The sequence below is a fragment of the Gouania willdenowi genome, chromosome 6 (assembly GCF_900634775.1).
Source record: "Gouania willdenowi chromosome 6, fGouWil2.1, whole genome shotgun sequence".
In the NCBI taxonomy this organism is placed as follows: Eukaryota; Metazoa; Chordata; class Actinopteri; order Blenniiformes; family Gobiesocidae; genus Gouania; species Gouania willdenowi.
The window spans coordinates 32,791,689-32,814,342 of record NC_041049.1 but is presented as its reverse complement, the minus strand read 5'-3'; the positions used below and the strand labels follow the sequence as shown (position 1 = coordinate 32,814,342).

Sequence of the window (22,654 nt, the reverse complement as noted above, 5' to 3'; positions counted from 1 at the left end):
ACCTACCGGAAGAAAAGTGGATAAAAATAAAATTCCCATTCATTCTGATTGCATTCACTTATTTCCTAATTGGTGAGATTTCTATAAAAGGAATTGACATGGCTGAGCAGTCTGTGATAACTCTGCATATTGACTGGTCCATTCTCTTTACAGTGCATGCACAGCCATGCGTGGTGCACGTTCCAGAACTGACACGGCTCCAGGGAACAGAGAAAGGTCTAAGTCTAAAACTGTGATTAGTGTGGGTCTGCTTTGACTGCAGATGTCCAGGGACGTAGGGATCACACTCTGCACTCTGGAACCCTTAAATACGGATTCAAATGTGTTAAGGAATGGATCAATGTGAATCACCCATGGTTACCTCAGCCACTAAACAAGCACAATAGGTTTAAAGATAGTACATGTAATGCTTGATTTTATTGATGGTAAGAAAATCCTTTTCTTACTTTACAGACTTTTGCTTCCACATTTCAAGGAAAATCTTTCAGAAATTAAGAGGTGTACACTTTAAAGCTGCAGTTTGTAGAATCCTCTCTCCACTCCGTTTTGAAACCAAAACCAAAAGCGACCCACCCATACTGGTATTTTTTGTGAACACTATTGGCAATTTTTTTCTTAATAGAAACTAGTGACAAGTGTATGAACTTAAGCTTGAGTTATTGGAGATTTTTCTGGTGTTTTAGAGACTAACATGAATGCACATATCACTCTGTGGTTACTGTCCTGAGCAGCGGCTGCTGCAGTAGAATCGTCCCCACCAGAAATCACACAGAGGGGGCTGCACTGAGCCCAGCTGCCTGCCGCTCTGACTGGACTGACAACCATCACTCCGCATCCAAACTGTAAAGTAAATTCATCTTGAATATGCTTCTCTTAGGTTTACACATCATTTATCCCATCTGTTATCCCTCTGACACCAGTACATGGGGCGGACCCTCCGCGATGACACAAAGCGATCCATTCCTCCACAGTGTTTGTGACTTTATTCTGTTGCTTCTCCATCTCAGTCTGCCTTTTTGCCAGTGTAACTGGCTCTGTAACTGTTGTGTCTAATGCTATGATGGAAACTTCTGCGGGAACGTCCGTCATTACACCTTTACTACCGAGGGTAGGTGAATGCACCTGACTTCAGTCGAGCAGCCAGTATTAACGCTCAAAACAGCTCATGGGACACGTGTTGGTAGAAAGATCTCTGATTGGCTGACATCCAGCGTCACATTCCTGGATTTCTAAACTTCTTTTACAGAACCAGGAGAAGGAGCAGAGATTCACTGTCCACTCAGAACACTTTGGATTACAATATGCTCAAAAATGGGTATGGATCTTTAACCAAATGATGCCAAAAAAAAGTTACATACTGCAGCTTTAAATGGGATTTTGCCATCTCAAAGCTCCCAATAAAATGCTCTCTTTATTACCAGGAAGTAGTCTTGTATTTGAAAATGTTATATAACCTTATAACTTTACCCCACATTACACACCTAGTATCAATTTTATCTTGTGAAAATTTTGTAACAAACACTGTCAATGACAACTCAAAACTTTTTAAGCCAATAATAAAAGCCATTCTGAAATGTATTTTATCTTCTACTAGAGAAACAATCAAATACTCAAATAACACTCCGGGACTGGTGAACCTAAAATATAAGTTATTTGAAATCTTTTAAATCAAATTTAATATCCAGTCATTTCATTCCAAATTTCAATATCCAAATGCTTTTTGAAGAACAATGTGACAAAAATATTAGGATACTTAAAATGTCCCCATTCCCCCTTCTGCCCATCCTGTGTTCTGTTAAAACAAAGATTTTAGGAACAACTGTGCAAATTTGTCATGAGTTAGAAACACATATTTATTTGACTGGCTCTACATTAAAACCCCTCATCTGGAAGAGTTTATGGAGAAGGATTTCATCTTATCACTCATAATAAATCATAGACATCCTGACATTTTTTGTCAACAGTATATTTATACTCGGATAATTTTTCATTCATAATTCAAAGTATTCCAAAGTTAACTTCTAGTCACTGTCTTTTATGAATTCGTTTTTACAATATTAAAATTAATAAAACATCTAGATAACAGAAATAATTAAGTGGTTTACACTAACACAAAAACTGAAGAGCCCCTTAAATCACATTTCCAATGTTCCATTGATTGATTTTCTATTGAAACCTCTTTGGTACATTTCACTTGTTGTTTTTTCCTTCTTTTCTCAAAAACACCATTTCATATTATTATTTGTGTTTTGTTTTTGGTTTTTCCCCTACCTGTAATAATATAAATTTGGGTTATTCTAAAAACGTGTGATCCGATGACGCTATACTGATCATTTTATAGAACACATAAGAGCCTTTTCTGCTTTTATGCACTATTTTTTCATTAAAAAAGTACATTTAAAATAAAGTTGCACGGAGAAAAGAAACAAACATGTCCATACTGTGAATATGGTATAATGGCCACTTTAAGTTTTTATTGATGTTTAAATGTGTGATATTTCTTAGTAAATTGCTGAAATGACAACCAAAGTATTAAAAAAACATGCAAAATAAACACAGAGAAAATGATCATAGAAGATATAAATCCAAACAATTCATGCTGAGATACAGTAAATACATTTACTGTCCATCAATGATTTTGCACCACGAACAAAACTTTTCTCTACAGTCTGAGACATATTATAAATATTCATCTTGTGACAGCAAATATTCCTAATTACAGAAACACGTTGGGTTCTAATTCACAGACTCTATTTTGGTACTCCATTCTTTCCTAAAATTGCTCCATTTTTCTCTGCTGTACTTTACGTGATGGATTTCTCAGAGTTTAATTAAATGCAAAGTGACCTGCAGGAGGACGCCGTGGGGGAGGTGAAATTACTCTCCAATACATTCCACATACACGCACACACACACACAGGTCTTCATGAGTTAATTTGCCAATCTAAGCGAAGAGACGTCATAGAAGCAATTACCAATATGTCTGACAATACAAAATGATTCCTTTAACAATAATACAAGGCACAGTTAGATCAGCATTCATGTTCAATACTTAAAGCTTCTGCTGTCTTCAGTTCCGTGGGATCCACTTTGTCAGCAGGGTTGGAGGTTGATAAGAACATTCTATCCTGCTCTTCTTCCAAGGTTCTACATTCAGGACTTTCATGGTTTCTTCTCATGGTGCCCAGCCAGTGATCCGTCAGGGCAGTAGAAACCTGGAACAATTCACTCAGAGTTTTTGTAGTTGGTGAACAAGTTGTAGAGCACTCTGAGAGTGGACTTGAGGTTCACGTTGACCACATCTAAGAGATTAGACAGCAGGAATCAGTGGTTGGTTGCACCATTAGGATGTTGGCATCAGTTTTCTTTTTATGATTATTGCTTCAGGACCCATTATTACCCATTAATGACAAGCTGGGGCCAAAACCAGGACTTAAATGACTAGACATACAGCGATACCGATACCTGCCTAACATACCCATACTCGTTAATATCCACCGATACCAAGAACCAATACCCAGTGTATACAATTGCTGTAAATGATGGCCTGTCATTTCTGTTGCATATCTTGGGATTGGCTAATCAGGAAGCGTTTGCACTAAAATGGCCATCGTTTCGTGATTTTTTTAAATTTTGAAATAATTATTTAGTATTAAAGTATTCTGCTTTGTGTTTACATGAAAATAACAATCCCAACAATCAGTGTCTTCTAAGGCTCTTCATAAATAAATAGTCTCAACTCCACTCTAAAGCTTGCTTTTGGTGGACATCCTGGATTAAAGTATGTGCTCGCCAACATGTCATCTACAGGACGAGCATGCGCAGAACGACTGGAAATAATTTAATGTGGAATGAACATATACAAGAAACTAGCAGCAGTATTTAGAGCAAAGCTTCTCCTCTCAGCTGACGTTCACCGATTCAAAATTTACATGTAGAACACACACATTTAATTCATTAATCTATAACAGTGGTTCCCAAACGGTGTGCTACGGCACACTGGTGTGCTGTGAGACTTTGTGACAACCATACATTATCATTTAGGGCACTATAAAATCACAGAATCAACCAATGAAAATGAAATATACTGCTGAACGCGGAACTGAACAGAATCGGCATATGTCATTACGTTCTGGGATGATGTCATCAGGATCATTTAAATTTGGTTAATTTAAATTAAGTTGATCAAAACTTAATCAATGAACCAGCTCAGATTCAGTAAACCATTGATCCTTGAGGGGAATTGGAATTGGGTGACATTAATGCTGCTCTCATACATCTTTATATGACATATAAATAATGAAAAAAGAGCAGTCAGAATAATCCACATCACTACAACTTATATCTACCTTTTAATTGTATCTTACTTTATTTTTTACATACATTTTTGTTTAATTATGGTTTTTTTTGTCTTTATTTTGTTTCCTCACAGGAGTTAAAAACTAATATTTTCTGAAAAAATAGATTAATATTTCTAAAAAAAAAAACAGAATAAAAAAAAAAATGAATGTGGAAAACGCGGAATTTAGGAAAAAATAAAACGGGATTTCAAAAAAAAATGTCATAGGGTCCTAATTATTGCAATATACAACTACACAAAAATCATCATTTTTTAATGTACTACTTTGTATGCCCTCACTTCATAATACAGAGGCAAGCTCTATACCTACAGTTTTTGAAATATTTCGTTAATATATATGTATTTATACTATACTATGTTACTATAGTACTATAGTAACATAGTATAGTATAAATACAGTAGTCTTTGTCACATTTTATTTTTCATTAGTAAATAATTATGCACATTTATAGATATTGTACATGATATGAGTGATAACACATGTTATAAAGGCTATTTTGCACAATAGGTGTGTCTTCACATTTGTACTTGTTCTTTGGTGTACCTTGGCTTTTATCTAATAGAAAAATAATCAGGGTAGCAGGTTTAAGTAAGTTTCCTATAGGGTGAATAAGTCATTTTCAGCTTTGATAATGTACTTGTACTTCAACTTAGCTATTTTATATATCTCTAACCATTGATGTAAAGCTGTTTAGATGTTCTGTAAGTCCTTCTTAAACACATTGATGCTCAAAGTGTTCCTCAGCAGTGTTCCAGCTTTAGAGCTTTACACAAGGTTTCCATCTGCTGGACAAACACCAACATGACAGCAGCTAGTCAACCAAACATGTTACAGTAAGTGTAATTAAGAGCACGTTACCTTCTGGTCTGGCCTTGGGTTTCTTCAAACCTCCATCCTGCATCAGCTCGAAGGCAAAAGCTACGTTGTGGACCTGTAGGTCAGCAAACATCACACTTAGAACACTTCAGTGTGACTTTAATAAGTAACCAAACCCCAAAACCACTTTTTTTCTGCTGAAAACAAATATATTTGATATGTGTTGTTATTTTTTTCTTGTCCCACATTCGGTGTATTTTGTTGTTAAAATGTAAGAGTCCTCTATGGTTTGAAACCCAGCTATTACGATCACATCGGCTGAGAATGGTAGTTTGTCCACAGTTGCAGCACTTTAGCTTAGCATCTTTCACACATTCACCATAATTATGTTCCCCTCCACATTTGGCACATATTTGCCTCAGCTCAGAGGACATGTTTCCATCAGAAACAGTCAGTACAGACAGACTGTCATGTTTCACTCCTTCTCTATTCATTTGATGTCTTTTAGCTTCAATGGCTTTCCCACCTTTCTCAAGAATCTCATTCTTCACCTCTTCCATTGATATTTCTAGAAATACATTATAAATAACTCCTCTTGATGCTGCTGCCATTCCTGGTATATGGACTTTAACCCTTTCTCCATCTAGACTGCTCATTTTCAGAATTTTTCCTTGCTGTTTTTTGTTTATTGCTGAAACCAATGTTCTTCTATTATTCAGCATTTTAGCATATTTGATTTTCCTTAATTCTTTTTCAATTGATTCTGTCATTTGAGCTGGATGAAAGTGTCCCTTGTCACTGCTCAATGTAGTGTTGTGTTCAAGACCACACTATCCGAGACCAAGACTTGCCCGAGACCAGAATGCACCGAGACCAAGACAAGACCAAGACTTTCGGGAGCCGAGACCGAGTCAAGACCAAGACCGAGACCATAAACATTTTTTTTCAATTTAAAAAAATCTATAAATAAATAAAATTATGACAAGGTTCAACAGTTAAATAACATCTCTCTTTAATTTTAGTTTATTTTAAATACATTTGACGGACAAAAAAGGTGCCTGCAAAAAATTAACTAAAATATTAAAACTACTACTGCTACTGATAAATTCACAATTATTCTACATATTTGAAAACAAGATTTTTATGTCAGCTGAATGTACAGCAAGTGTTTAAAAGCATTTCTGCCAAGAAATAATGATTCTTGATTCTGATTCTTTCAGTTGTTCAGGTCAACAGGTCACAGATTTCACAAGATCATTTTTTAGTTTGAAAAAGCCTTTACACAGGTTATTTTTATTAATTCACTTAGTTGATATAGTTTAATTTGGTTGCTGTAATATAACTAGGATATTCAATTAACAAAGGTTTCCAGCTGTAACTGTAAAAGTGAAACTTTCTGAAATAAAACTACAAACAAGTTGTCAGCAGTGTAAAAAACAAAGATCTACAGGTAGATGTGAAACTAAATAAAACAAACTCAAACCCTGGAACAGTCATGTAACAAATTAATCAATAGTTCTTGTTGAGAATTATTATTATTCTGGATACAGTGGAAACAGAAACTATAAAAAATAATTATATTGTGAACCTGTTTATATTGTGGGGAACATATTATATACATACATGTAATTGGAGTCTAAAGACACAAAAAAACACCACTTTAAAAAGATAATAGACTAATATAAGACCTCTTTACAGTTATTTGACTCATTCTATGCTCGTGCAACTCTGCGGCGATGACGCGCTGGTGACGACATAAACCAAGATGGCGGCGGCCCGAACTACAGCCGACACTATGTAATAAAGCCTTAAAAGACATGGATATAATGAAAAGAGTGGATGGACAGAGGCATAAACATGCAGACTTTCACACGGACACACACGGACTTATTAAACACACACAGACTTATTAAACACACACGGACTTATTAAACACACACGGACCTCAGTAAACACGGTAAATGGAACAGGCTTCACCGCTCGGCAGGCACTAGGACCCAGAAGCAGAGTAAGTGCATCCCCTATCCAGCCTTCACAGGCTGTAATATCATCAGTTTATCATTTTACCTGTTGTTAGAGCTACTGTCTTTACCAGGGAGATAATATTTATTACTGGTGATGGTTTTCTGGAGTTTTACTGGGATTTTTACCGGTGATTAGTTCATATCTCCCTTGCGCTCCGCGGTCCAAACTGACACCGTAGCCACACACGTATGAATGTGTCACACACGTCACTCAGTCACATTAAGGAAGGTTGCGGTCATTATACGGGGTGGATTAAAGAATGAATAAAGGATTATTTTATCCCGTTCTTCTCCGTGTTATTATCACATTATAAAAAAGTTTAAAAACAGCAGGAATTAGTGCTGGTCTCGAGCGGTCTTGACGGAAAATCCCGAGTCCGAGACAAGACCGAGTCAAAATGCTTCAGAGTTCGAGACGAGACCAAGACTTTTAAAATTTGGTCTCGAGACCAAGACCGGTCTTGACCACCACAACACTAGCTCAATGTAATGATAACTTTCCAAATCTTCTTCTGGGGTGTCTTTACTATTTGGTTTTGCTCTTTCTTGCTCTCTTTGCTCTGCTTTTTCTTTGCATGTCTTCCAACATCCTCTCCCGCACTAATAGCTTCTGACCACGATTGCTTTCTAGCTAATTTAGTTTGTCCACACTCCATTACTTCTGACCAACTATCGCTACCGTCTGAACTAAAGCCCATGATGCACTCACGATACAGTTTAGCTGGCTGCTGCTGACATGTCACCCTTCTCCTTCCTCCTCGGACACCAACCCCTGGTTGTCGTCCGTCTTTCCAAATTATTGAACATTATTCTTTTTTTAACTAACCAACTCTTCAGTGGTGGACTCTGTCTCCATGTTGTTGGTTTTTAACACAAAACAAACTATATCGATATTCTTTTTTTTATTTATTTATTTTTCTTTACTTTCTTTATTTTTCTTTATTCTAGTTGATTGTTATTATTTAACGTTACACTACCTGAGAGAGCACAGGTCACCAAAAGAAATTCCTCGTGTGTATTCATACACCCCTGGCCAATAAAGTTGATTCTGATTCTGATTCTGATTCTGATAAATGATGTTGTCCCGTGTGATATCGTGCTTATGAATATATTGATGTAAATTAAAATATCGATATATCACCAGCATTATGTGAATGTGCTACATACTTATTTTGACATCAGACTTAGTATGTCCCCGTGCTGCGTGGGTTTCCTCTGGGTACTCCGGCTCCTCCCACAATCCAAAAACATGACTGTTAGGTTGATTGGAGTCTCTAAATAACCCATAGGAGTGAGTGTGAGTCGTTGTCTATGTGCTGCCCTGTCCAGGGTGTACCCCCGTCTAGTGCCCAGTGTAAGATAAGTACCAGCAGACCCCTACGACCCTGAAAACAGTAACAAGCGGGTCTAAAAATAGATGAATGGACTTAGTATAAGTAGTACGCAGTGTTGGGCGGTAACGCGTTACTTGTAACGCGTTACCGCCCCAACGTCACTTTTGACAGTAACTAGTACTGTAACGCATTATATTTCTAAAGAAATAACGCCGTTACCGTAACAATATGGTGCGTTTGCCCGTTACTTTGCTTGCTGCAGTGCACTTCCCGTTTACAGTGGCGCTACATATTTTTGCGGGATGCCGTGCCAAACACGGTAAAACAGTAGAAGAAGAAGCATTGTCAGCGTGTTTCTGTTTACATCACCTGCGCCAATCATGGCGAGTCAATGCGAGAGCAGGACGTGCTTCTCAGAGTGGAAATACGCATATTATTTTTGTCTCCAAAAGATGCATCAGTGAAGCTAAGCTAATGCTGCGGCTGGATTTTAACGGACTGTGACTGTTATACAGTAACAGGTCAGCCAAACTATTGCACGGTATGTTGTTGTAAATATGCAGCCTGTCACTGCTGCTGAGTCACTGCTAACAGCAGCTCATTAGCCTGATATGTTTAGCATTGTGTAGCTGAGAAAAATGCACATTTATTTCCATAAGCATTTTCAACAGCAGAATGTGCACCTGGAATATGCAGAGCTTACTTTATATTACTGTGCTAAGGCTGAAAAATTACTGTTTTAATTTTGGAGCAGCTGTTTTGTGCTTTATATGCACATCATATATGGTTGTTTTATAGCAGTTGATCAACAATAGATTATTATATTATTACAGCACTAATATGAAGCTGTATGGACACAAATGACCCAAATCAAATAATAAATTCTTTAATTCAAAGTAACTCAAAAGTTACTTTTTCCAGTAAAGCATTACTTTTTGGTGTAAGTAATCAAAATAGTAACTGAGTTACTTTGTTAATGAAGTAACTAGTAATGGTAACTAGTTCCTTTTTTTCAGTAACTAGCACAACATTGGTAGTACGTTAATATGCATTTACAACATGGCCTATCACACTTCAAGGGAGGTTATCACCTTCTGCTCAAAGCTCTCAGGAGTCAGGAAGAAGTTGTAGAGAGGAACAAAGTAGTCCTCTAGCAGCCCCATCAGGAGAATCAGGTACACACCATCAGCAAACTGTAAACACACAATGACACAATGAAGTGGATAATATATTCTTAAATCAGCCATAACATTAAGACCACTGATGGTTCCTGCGTCCTAGCTCCTCTATCAGAGCTTCAGACCCATGGATGGCCTCATAGACATACACAGTGTGGATCTGCATGATTATTGTAAGTACCCAGTCTCAGTGTAAATAAGTGACCATGAGGAGCTGATGGGATTGTAATTATTATAATTATGTAACATTCACGCCTGTGTCTTCGCCCCTCTTTTTGTGTGTCTGCGCAGCAGGGTTACAGGGGAGACAACTGGCTGATCACTTCCCTTATCATAAACAACGCCACTTTTTACGGTATAAATGATTAACTTACCAAATTACTAAAGGATGTGTTCACTCAGAATTTAGGCTTATTCAAGAATAACCGCTTTAATTTTGCCCCGGTACATTTAGGAAGCCTCCCGCTGCCCGTCTCACTGTAGCGGGAGGGAGGAGCTGCTGCCTCAGGGGTGCTAAGTGTTTACAACAGTGACATAAACAAAAGGGACCTTTAGGAGAAGCACTAAGCACAGGTTTCTTAGTTCTACAATAATAAACATTTGCCTGCAAAGAAAAACTTCCTAATTATCAATAGACACTATCAGAACTTTTTATCTGGTTAATTTTTGTATTTTTAAGTTGTTTCTAATGTTTTTGTCTCTTGTACACTCTGAGCTCTATGTTGATAGTGTTTTTAATGAAAAAATGTTTGTGTTATTTGGAGTCTCTGTATTCTCCGTAGGTGTACATGGGAGAGTGGGAGTTGTTTTATGTGTATTTATGTTTGCCCTGCAATGGACTGGTACCCTCTCCAGGGTGTACCCCCTGCCTTTTGGCCTTCTAGAAATGCAGATATGGTTCAGTAAACCCTGAACAGGAATAAGCGAGTCAGAAGATGGATGAATGAATGTGAGACTAATCTTTCCAAAATGCTAAAGAGTTGGTCATAATGTTATGGACCTCTGACCTGAGATTCCAGCTCGGTGACCTCAAGGTTCAGCTTGTTGAGTTGTTTGTTCACGAAGGTGATGAGTGACTGGAACAGACGACAAGAGTCGTTCATAATTCTCAAACACAGAAGGTGCAAATCACAACCAAATAAGATTTTACCGTTTTCACCACGTTGAGTTTGTCAGGTGCGTGATCCAACAGAGTGTCGAATGCATCCCGCTCTGTAAAGAGCAGGAAAAGTCTCAGACTGTACTTGTATATCGTACAGAGAAGAACAGTGTCACTGGGCTTTGAACCAGAGATAAACCAAGATGACCCCCCACCTCCTAAAAAGCAATTATTTCATTAATATTAAGGTTAGGAAAGTGTGCTTGTTTAAAAGCTTAACTCTTGATAAATGTTGTCCTATTGAAATGTTATAGACCAAATTATTGACTCTTCCTTTCCCAGACAAAATAAAGGGAACTGATTCACCTTTTGGTTCCAATTCACCAGTTGAGATCCTCAGCTATATAAAAAGAATTATCTGCTAGAGTTTTCAGTCTACAATGTTTCTAGTTCAGTCACAGATTTGAATCCAGATTCTCAAAACCTTGGTAATTTTCAATGAACCACAAACACAATTAATCATTTGGTTTCCTGAAGCAACCAATACAAGCGGTATAGAAAATTAAGGGGATTGCTTTTTTTCTTTTTGCTTTATATCTTGCAGGGAGAAGCTGGAAAAGACACGACTTAGGCTACGTTCACACTGCAAGCCTTAATGCTCAGACAAATATTTTGTTTTGGCTTCCATTACTTTTTAAAGCTTTTGTAAAAAGGGCTCTTGTTTTGAAGTTCACCAGAAGTTTGGTCAATAGCACAATGGAACGTCTCTAAAAATCTCATAAATGTCGGCATGAAATTAGTTTCTGTGAGTTTTATGGATCAAATGACCACATGTTAATATTCTACTTGGTCACTTTCTCACTTAAAATGTTTTCAAAACTTTCAAAGGTGGTGAATCAACAGAGATATTTAATTCAACTCAACTTTATTTATAAAGCGCAAATTACAACAATACCGAAGCACCTCAGCGTGCTTTAGGTTTTTGTCGTTGTAGGTTCGAAATGCATCTTGGGAAACTTGGAAGTGGGCTTCAGTGGGAACGGTCATCATCCTAACCATGCTAATCATACTGCTAGTATATAGTATATACTCATTGAGTTTTTAGTGTATAGTACGGAGTATGCTATTTCGAACACAGCCAATCTGTCAGAACCTTCACCTGGTTAGCCGTCTTGCTACATCACTATTAACAATAAAATTAATATTGTGCATTTACGTTCACATAAGAACTAATGTAATAATATATGTTAAATAAAAATTATATATAAAGTACACAAATAAATACAGCAATATTAAAAAATAAGTCATAATTTCTGTTAAAAACTGAATACACAATGCTAATTTTTATTGTTAAAAGGGATTTTAGTCAACTAGATTTATTGACTAAACTAATTTTCAATTTAGTCAATTGAAACTGCAAAATAATAATTACTCAATGGCTAAATCAAAACTAGTTAAAATGAAATGTAATAGTAAAATGTAGATGGGTGGGTACAACCTGTGTATAGGGTGCTGTACATGGCTCATTGTTGCCAGTTTTTCAGATTCATTGATTAAACTCACTCAGTGAAACAGGCAGTTTAGGGTTGGGGTGGGATGTTTGGGGGTGTTTTCTACATTTTTTGGGGTGAGTCATCATGATGTGTGTCAGAAAACCTGTGCAATACTCACCAAATCTGCCCATCATCAATCTGCAAAAATAACAGAGAAATCATAGAAAGCTGCAACACTCATCACTATCATCATCCTCCCTGCCTGCACTGACACAAGAATAGATTCAGTTCTTACTCTGTGGTACTGGTCAGCTCTTTGGTCACCAGGGAGCTTTGAAGGATTCCCTCACGTTTCTGCTCAGATGAAGAAGGAAGATGAGTTGAAATCAGGAGAGGCCTCCTTGCCACACAGTGGTGGTAATACATTGGTATTTTCCAGAATGTGATATAGATAACTATAATCATAATCATACTTACAATGGATATAAATCAATGAAGCAACATATCAACCAGCAACACCATTTAAAGTGTGTAAAAATGCTTGTCCCAGTGTTTGCATAGTGGTTTCCACACTAGGGCTGAACTAAAAAGCAGACTGGTTTCTAGCTGGTAAAATAGAACTGACATGAGAAACCACAGCAGCAGCTGATCAGAGTAACAATGACCATAAAAAGCTGTAAATGGGCTGATATGCAGGCGTGGAGAAGTGAGGAGGAGCAGACATTTTACAACTAAAAACGCAAAATTAAAATACTCACACTAAAATGTTAAAAGTTGGACTACGATCAATCAACAGCACTACTTAATACCCAAAAAAATATGCATTCAGCAGAAAAAAGTGAGTTTGGGGTTTAGTTACTCTATAAGTATGCACGGTGGACACACTAGTCATACTCAACCGCCCCATGATGCATTGCAAGTGGAACATAAAATCGTCCAGGGATCAGCTTCAAGCTAAAAGTTAAACATCCCTTTTTTTCAAAAGAGAAGCATCTCTTCTTGTCTTCCATTAGATTGTTATTGGTTTTGTAAATAGTCTCTTGTTTTGAAATTAACAGGTAGTTTTGAAAATAAAAAAGGATTCACACTTGAGTACAAACTGAGCCAATTTAAAGGAGTTTAACATTCAGGCATTGTACTGTGATTTCTTCCACAAAAATACTGATACGACATATAATCCAAAAAAGATGTGTTTCTGGTCTCATTCGTCTCAGTTTAAGCTCATATTTTTGTTGCTCCATGCACCTACCTTGACCATCACCACCTGTACAGAGACGTGCTCGGGCAGCCTGATGGGAGCCTGGAAGTGCATGGCCAGAGAAACTAGCAGGTAAACAATGGAGACCAGGTTCTTTGAATGGAGAGCTGGAAACATAAAAAAATGAAGGTGAGATCTTTGTCAAAGGAAGTAATTCACTTCATCAATAAAGATGCTTTTCACGAAGACACTTACAATCCACGCTCCACTCAATGGTCCAACCATGAGGTCTCAGCAGGTCGTTGACGGCCTCTAAAACTGTCTGCAGCTTCTGCTTCTGGCCAATCTCTGACTGGGTTACCTCAGCTATGTTCAGCTTCCTGCCTGACAGCTTCTCTGTCATTGGTTAAAAAAAAACAAAAAACATGAAGTTAAACCATGAAAACTTTCCTTCTAAGTTCACCGTTAGAAGTAACATCAACTGCCCCCATGCCTCTGAATTCCTTGCTCTACTGGACTGCCACAACTTCACTCAGCAAGTCAACTTCTCCACACACACCCATGGCCACACCCTGGACTTCGTCTGCTCCACCGGTTTCACCATCTGATCATCGGGCTAGCACCATGGACCTCCACCTCCCCACCCTCCACCTCAAGGACAAGCGAACCATTTGTTTTAGGAATCTGAAATCCATCTCTCCTCATGATTTTTCCACTTCTGTTCTTAACCTACTGTCTGCCTCCCCTTTTACACAATATGACATTTTAGTGATGTATTTACTTGAAATATAATCTGAAGTGTTTTACTTCAGTAAACCCGATATTTTATTGCAGAACATGTGCCTAATTTCCTGTTTAGCTTAATTTGCTCTGTGCTGATTGATGCGCTGTGCTCCGGTGTCCACCAGAAATAGAAGCCCTTTGTATATCTGGCGGAGGGCACCGGACCACCGCAGCTGGGAAGGAGCAGACACGCACTGCAGCAGACCCGGTGGAAAATGACACATAGACTAAAGTGGAAACCTATCAGCTCCGGTGACGCCGCGGTGATGTAACGCAGTGGAGCCGCATCCAGTGGGAAATGGGGGTCAGTCTCCTTTACACACACCGCCCCCGGTACACCCCTGACTTCAGAAAACTAAAAACCCACAAACGTCAACTCAAACGTCTCCACAAAAAAAAAAACCTGTAACAGTCCATCTCCTAGCCTACTCTGATCACCTTCAACTATGTCCTTAAACATGTCTCCCACCCCCACCCACTCCTCACCTGCCTCCGCCCCTCTTACCACTCACTCTCTCTCCAAATTCACACCTGTCCGCTCAGCTAAACTGCTAAAAATCCTCTCCAACATGAAAACCTCCACCTGCGTACTTGACCCTGTCCCATCCCCCTTTGTTAAGCACTGTTTCCCCACCATCTTCCATCTCATCTCCAAAATCGTCAACTTCTCCTTCACCATTTCCTCCGTCCCTTCATCACTCAAACTGATAACCCCCGTCATCAAAAAATCCGGTCTCAACCCCGACATCATGAGCAACTTCAGACCCATCTCCAACCTCCCCTTCCTGTCAAAAGTTCTGGAACGTGTCGTTGCCTCACAAATCACATCCCATTTCAATCTGGATTCCACACCAACCACAGCACTGACTCCGCCCTCCTCCAAGTTACCAACGACCTCCTCTCATCTGACTCTGGCCTACTCTCATTTCTCGTTCTACTCGATCTCACTGCTCCTTTTGACACCATCAACCACTCCATCCTACTTACATACTTCTCATTGGTCCAAACTCCCTCACCCAAATAGCCTCAGACTTTCACCTCACCATTGATAACTCTACCCTGTGTCCAACCTCTCAGTGCCGTAACCTTGGTATCATCTTTGACAATAACCTTTCCTTCGACCACCACATCACACAAATCATGAAAACTGCTTTTTTTCACCTCAAAAACATTTCTCGTCTCCGCCCTTCACTTTTCTTCCCCGCCGCTGAAACTCTAATTCATGCCTTTATCACATCCCGTCTCGACTACTGCAATAGCATCCTCTTTGGTACAACCTCCACACTCCTAAATAAACTCCATTACATCCAAAACACAGCTGCCCAACTCCTCACCCACACCTGCTCCCGTGACCACATCACCCCTGTCCTCCAAAACCTCCACTGGCTCCCTGTTCTTCAGCGCATCGAATTCAAACTCCTCCTTCTCACCTATAAAGCCCTTAATAATCAGGCCCCCTCCCACCTCACAGACCTACTCCACCCCTACATCCCTCCCGCAGCCTCCGCTCCTCAGATAAAAACCTCTTCACTGTCCCCGGGACCAAGCACAGAACCTGGGGGGGACAGAGCTTTCTCTGTAGCTGCCCCCACCCTTCGGAATTCCCGACCAAGCCACATCTGCAACTGCACCCACCTCCCATCTTTCAAATCACTTCTCAAAACTCACCTGTTTCACTCAGCTTTTAACGTTTAACTACCCACTCACTCAGTTCTTTTTTCTGAGTCATTGTTTCTTCAATCAATGTACTTGCTGTTGTTTTTATGCTGAAAAGTGTCTTTGAGTGTCTCGAAAAGCACTTTTGAATAAAATGTATTATTATTATTATTATTATTATTATTATTATTATTAAGTAAAGGTAAACTTGACATCACTTTCAAACTTTTTTCACATTTAATTTCTTGATGAGAAAATAAATAAACCTTCAATTTGTTTTTCTGAATGGGTTATTTTACGCTTAGCATTGAAACCTTAGATCCATTGATGTATCCACAGGCTAGGTTTAATAATTAAACCCCCCTACCCGTCTATTACCAAATAACTTCTGCAGGACTTGTCCATCGTAGCAGTCCTCTTCCAGGTCTTTGACAATGATCCTGTCATCCTCCAACTCACTGTTGATCCAGTCGATCAGAACCTGAGTGCACAACAAAAAGCCGTCAAACTGTGTGCCATTGTAGGCTGAGGTCTTCATACTATCAGAGGCTTTCAAATGAAGACACCAACAGCAGCGTTCGCACCAGCAACTTTTCACAGCATTGAGGGATTGCAAGGCGCGCAAGTGAACACCACCGGGACAGAAAAATTTCAGATCTATAACTCTCAGAGGGCCATATTTAAATTTCGTGAAGTAAAGCTAAAGTTGGGTTTTTTGTCTCACTTTAAAGCCAAGAGTTATTTGTTGAATTGGTGAAGGGTCACAATGAATGTAGTTAGAGAGTTATTCATGCTTGGTATATATCCTCCAGTAATAAATACTCACAGACACTGTAGAGACAACAAATAACAATTAATTCAAAAGACTGATTCCAAGATGCACTTTTCAAATTTAAATGAGTTATTATGTGGGACCTGCAGTGATATTTGGAACAATGCCTGATGTGGGACCAAGACTAGGCTTTACACGGTCAGGATTTTTGGGCCGATCACCGATCAGTAAGTTAGAAAAAAAAAAATCGATCACTGATCCAATCATATTAATTCAGGTTGGTTTTTCTTTAGGTACCGACCAAATTCCTTCGGTATTACCTGATACAGATTCATGGAAAATCAAACAGTAACATATTTCGGGACCTAAATGCAGAACTTGAACATAACATTTGCTGTCAGAGTATGTGTGGATGCGCGGCCCTTTAACTGTGAATGAATACGCTGGTCGCTGTGAGGGAGCGTGTTTGAACGAAGCAGATCAATTATAAGCTATATGCCGTTTATGAGTGGTTGGCAAAATAAACATTGCCATTGTTGAATTAAACCCATGTCATACTCAATGACTGCTGTGAAGCGAGGGATTTAACCCCGAAGCTAAGGATATCTTCAACAAGAGAGTTGGAGATGAAGCTATGGAGCTAGACCACACTGAAGCTAGGTGAAGCCTCCATCAACATTAGCATTAGCATTAGGAGCAAAGACATATTTCCTGACTGTGACATTGCAAAACCTGCTGTTGCTGATAGTCCGTAATCACAAGTTCACAGCGGAGGTGGATGCATACACACGCACACACGCATGCTTCTGTGTCCTACACAGCCCTGAAATGGAAAGAAGTGTCCGATATAAAAGAGAAAGTAAACGGGAGCACATCACTCCACTTTAGGACTCTCACTTTTAACATGCTCGGGCTGAATAAACAAAACAACACACATACAAACATGCACACAGACCCGAACAGCAGATGCTGCCCCCGGTTTCAGAGCCTGGGGAAGAAGTCTGGCACTCAACCGCTTCACTCCGACAGAGACACATTTTTGCCATTTGCGCATAAGTTTTCAACTTTGTGCACAAATGTGAGTGAAATACTATAGAGCCGTGTCACGTAAAGCAAACAACTCTTCGGTGTAAATGAAATGATAAAACAATGCAATGGGAGAATCTACAGAAAGTTTCGTCACGAAAATGACGTCATTGATCGGATCGGTGAATTAAGACATTACAGCCAATCACATCAATTGCATAAAATGCAATGCAAATCTCTTTTTCATGTGTAAAATGGTGAAATGTATTTGCATTTTCTCCTCCCAATACTTACCAAAGCTGATCTTGACAGATGCAGTCCTGATTGTGTGCAGTTAGTAGATCAACCAAAACATGTATTGGCACACATGGTGATGTTTTCTTGCTTAATTTAACACTTGCAAACTGTTAGTAAATCAGCCCCGAATAGAAAGCTGCTGAAATAATGGTTTTACACTTGTTTGACAGATAACACTAAATTATGAACATTATTAAGTGTGTTAAGCAGCTGTTTTTTATCCACAAACTCTAAATTAACTAAACCTATAGTGCCTTTTAAACATGATTCCCTCATCAGTAGATACTAAAAACACTTTCCTTTAAAAAGTAACAGTTTACTGCCCTCTAGTGTTCAAAGTTTGACTGGACAGCACTTTATTTTAATTTTTAAAAAACAAGGAATCCCATTCAATATAAAGCACCAATGGATTGTGAACCCCTGACTTAGATGAAATTAAGACAGAGAAACATTGAGAAACTTGAGCTTGGAAAACCTTTTGAAGATCCTTGAATTTAGGATTCTCCCTGGACGTTGGGTCCAACATGATCCGTTCAGCATTTTCCTCTGAAGGAGAAAACACATGGTGTGGTTTGAGATGCTGCCTCATCCATCGAGAACAATAAAGCAGCAGTGTGTAAAACTGTGTTTGACATTCCATTTCATGCTATAATGGATGCTCAGTGAGAATAGTCATCCTCTGTAACCTTGCATTGTTATAGAGACTATGCATGTGCAGAATGTATGAGTGTGTGCTGACCCAGCAGAGTGTCCTCTGGATGGACGTCTGTTCCTGGAGGAAGCAGAGGAGCGTTGATGGCATTCTTCCCTTCCTCATGCAGATCACTCACTGAGATCACAAAAAAAACACAACACTTTTTCAAGAGTTTATCTAAAGTAGAACTGAACAAAATCAATTTTTACAACCTACTGTTTCAGAGCAGAGACATCAAAACAGAGCAGTGATCTATCAGTGCTAATATCTCAACAAGTATATATTCACCTTCACTAAAACTCAAGTAAGAATAAATGCAAACAAAGGCAGGGTGAACGAAACTATGACTCATATAAATGACGTTCTGTAAAACATAAACACAAAAAAAAATGCTCTTTAAGATTCTATTAATCTGAACTAATCTGTTTTTTTAGGTGCTTATGGTTCAGGTAGGGGAAAAACCTGATATAATATTTTAGTAACAAGTCAAGAGTAAAAAAGGATGTTGATGTGTAAACATTAACACGTATACACCTTGACAGCACTCTACTCGACTAGTCTGTGTTTTTGTTTTTAAGTGACGTAATAATGCATCAGCAGTATGTGGATATAAAGCAACCTGCACAACGATCAATAACTGATCAATGTTTGGGGCGATATACACATAAACTGTGCTGCATTGGAACCTGTCGTGTTGACGCACGCTCACATGCACGTGCCTGCATGGAGCTGCTCTGCAGAGAGACGATGACCACTGGAAACACTTTTTGCTACAAAGTTTTATGCAAACACAAAACTTTCAGGCTGTAGTTCAAACAGGTCAAAGTAGAACCTAATTAAACAGCAGCTGGATGCCAGCCCACAACAGACTGATCACAGTTAGCAAAGACGGAGCAGCTCTACACGTTAGCTTCTCATCTTTGTTTGGTACTGGTGTAATGATGTCAGGGCAGAGAAGATTTATCTATGGAGAAGGAGAAGAAAACTCAGCTAACAAAAGAGATGACAGTGTGTGCATGTGTCAGTGCCAAACTGCGCCTGTGTGCATGTGAACATTTTATTAGAGGTGTTTTCATCTAATGATTACATAGTTAATTAAGTAGCCATATAGGTAGATAACAGCTATCTCCTGCCTCTCCATCTCCTTGTTTAATATACATGTGGGGACTGAAAATGTTATTGAGCACTTTTTTCTAATGACTGATTTATTTTTCGTTAAATAATATTATTTTGCTGCCACAGTTTAATGTGATTATTGACCATGGCTCAGGTAGTAGAGGCGTCGTCTTCTGATCCAGAGGTTGGAGGTTTGATCGCAGTCTATGGGCAAGACACTGAACCCTAAGTTGCTCCCAATGGTTAATTAACGCCTTGCATGGCAGCTCAGTCCCTCTGGTGTGTGAATGTGAATGGATGAATTAACTGATGTTGTGAAGCGCTTTGTGACTACTTCTATGGTTATGAAGCATATATAAACAAGTCCATTTACCATCACATTGATCCAAATGTTACTCCTGCCTGTTGGACTGCACGTAATGTTTACGTTCAGAGCTTTAAATAAACTAAGTGCTTGGAAATACAACACATTGCTTCCAGTGGTCATTGGATTCTTTTCACTGTGATTTACTACCTTGCATCCATCACTGAGGAGATACTTTGATGTTCTACAGAATTCAGTTGATCTGTCTCACACTGCACACATCTCAGTAGTATTTAAACTAAGAACTTGGTATGCAGATGATGTTTTCATATGTTTGTTAAATCAACACAATGTTTACACCTTGTGGATTATTTTGTGATTAAATTGAATTGTAAAACCTGTAATAGATTAGTAGACAAGGAAAATAGTTGGTTGGCAACATCCCTAATACATACTAAACCCAGTCAAATGATAAAAAATCATATCATTTATTTTAGCTGATTAATTCATCTTCAGACTTAAAGGTGCAGTCTGCAAATTAGATTTAGGAAAACTAGCATGATTTGAGCTAGCAGGACCACCTCTAAACTCCACCTACTCCTCCCCATCTGGTATGCTCCCATTGGGGCTTGGTCCAAAACCACACCCCCACAAGTTTGACGGAGCATCTGATGTAAAAATAAATAAATAACAAAGTCCCCTGAAGCAAAACTAATAATTACTTGTCCAACAGATATCAGCACACCTCTGCATCACTTTTCAGGTCCTTGAGATCTTTATTTCACCCCCGTCTTAACCAAAACAAAAAGTGCTTCTGAACCTGATGGCGGACTTCACCTTTAAAAGGTACATATACTAGTCTCTATGTAACATCTACTGTGTTTTAAAAAGACTAGTACAGTGCCAGTCAGAAGTATGCATTCATGTGGGAGTACAGTTGTCAATTATGGCCAAATGAGTATGTGTTTGAAGGTTGGATGTACAAAGAAGTGTACATACTCTGTACTCTGTAGTGTTATAAAGGGGTTTATTTGCGAGTGCAAAGTAAAATAGCGTGTGCGATTTCCATGGTTTAATTTTATGGGACATGTGCATGATTAATGTGTTTTTGTTTTTTTTATACTCATTTTTATAATTTTTTGTTTGATGTATTTTCTGTAATGTATGTTTTTGGAGTCATTATGTGTATTTTTTGTATCTTTCTTTTTGTGCATTTTTTGTATAATTATTGTTTTTTGTTGCAATTGTAGTGATTCTGGAGTCATTTTGTGTTTTTGTATCTTTTTTATGCAGTTTTGTGTATTTTGAGTCATTTTCATATTTTTGTTGTTGTTTGGTGTATTTTTCTGTAATGTATGTTTTTTAGAGTAATTTTGTGTGTTTTTGGAGCATTTTTGTATATTTTTATGCATTTCTGTTGTAATTTTGTGTACTTTTTGTATAAATATTTAGTTTTTAGTTTTATTTTACTCATTTAGTATATTTTATTATAAATAGTGCGTGCGTGCGTGCGTGTAATTGCGATAACAAAATAATATAATAATGCACTAAAAACAATATTAATAATGAACAATACTAAATAATTATAAGGTAATAAAATGATAATATAAATATGCTAATAATACAATGAGAACACCAGTAACTATAATAAAAATATTAATAATGAAAAAAAATAATGGTAATTATAAGAATAGCAATAACTTTAATACAATAGTAGTAAAATTATACAATAACAATAACAAAATAATATAATGAAAATCCAGTAACTATAATACAATAAAAACAATAACAACATAAAATAATAAGGTAATAGCAATAATAATAATAATAATACAATGAGAATACCAGTAACTATAACATAAAAGAATAATACAAAAAAAAGAATAATATAAGAATAGCAATAACAATAATACGGTAGTAGCACGATTAGATAGAGATAATATAATACTGTGTGTGTGTGTGTGCCTCCATCTCTTACACACGCGTCATGCACATATTGTGTAAGTGTTGACCGTTTCGCTACATAAAATTACTCGAAAATAACAGATACTCACACTCGGGGTATTTGGAAGCCGTCGAGTAAGTTTCAGGTCGAACTCTTACCGCGTCGGGGAAATAGTCGCTCCACACACACACACGCACACAGACGTTCCTTGCTTTTATAGATAGATAGATGTGCACATGCTTTAATAGCTTTCACTATTGCTATCTATGCATTTCCTCACAGTAAATGCCCTGATTTTTAAAGTGCTTTTACTTGTTACACCCAAAGTAGTCCCAAAGCATTTTACAGCATCAGCTAATTCACCCATTCACACTCACATTCACACACCATGCAAGACACTAATTAACCGTTAGGAAAAACCTAGGGTTCAGTGTCTTGCCCAAAGGCACTTTAACACATAGACAAATACAGACAGTTGGGATCGAACCCAACACAAGAAACTGAATAGAGCACCATGACCAGAAGTAAACTGTTCATTGTGACTTTCTGCAGCTTGCA

At 38.2% G+C, this 22,654-nt stretch overlaps 1 protein-coding gene across 3 annotated transcripts in view; it reads right to left on the bottom strand.

Moving 5' to 3' along the window:
* Positions 1 to 2,447: 2,447 nt before the first annotated feature.
* The window catches only part of parvb (parvin, beta), a 33,826-nt gene continuing 13,619 nt past the window's right edge, over positions 2,448 to 22,654 (bottom strand). For all 3 annotated transcript variants that reach the window (XM_028451187.1, XM_028451190.1, XM_028451188.1), the window contains exons 2-13: positions 18,777 to 18,866; positions 18,513 to 18,583; positions 16,321 to 16,423; positions 13,759 to 13,899; positions 13,555 to 13,670; positions 12,601 to 12,659; positions 12,484 to 12,503; positions 10,864 to 10,925; positions 10,721 to 10,789; positions 9,627 to 9,728; positions 5,220 to 5,292; positions 2,448 to 3,302 (exon numbers count right to left, since the gene is read on the bottom strand). In XM_028451187.1, the coding sequence (XP_028306988.1) occupies positions 3,226 to 3,302; positions 5,220 to 5,292; positions 9,627 to 9,728; positions 10,721 to 10,789; positions 10,864 to 10,925; positions 12,484 to 12,503; positions 12,601 to 12,659; positions 13,555 to 13,670; positions 13,759 to 13,899; positions 16,321 to 16,423; positions 18,513 to 18,583; positions 18,777 to 18,866 (983 nt within the window). In that variant the 3' untranslated portion in view covers positions 2,448 to 3,225. The remainder of the gene's footprint in view (positions 3,303 to 5,219; positions 5,293 to 9,626; positions 9,729 to 10,720; positions 10,790 to 10,863; positions 10,926 to 12,483; positions 12,504 to 12,600; positions 12,660 to 13,554; positions 13,671 to 13,758; positions 13,900 to 16,320; positions 16,424 to 18,512; positions 18,584 to 18,776; positions 18,867 to 22,654) is intronic.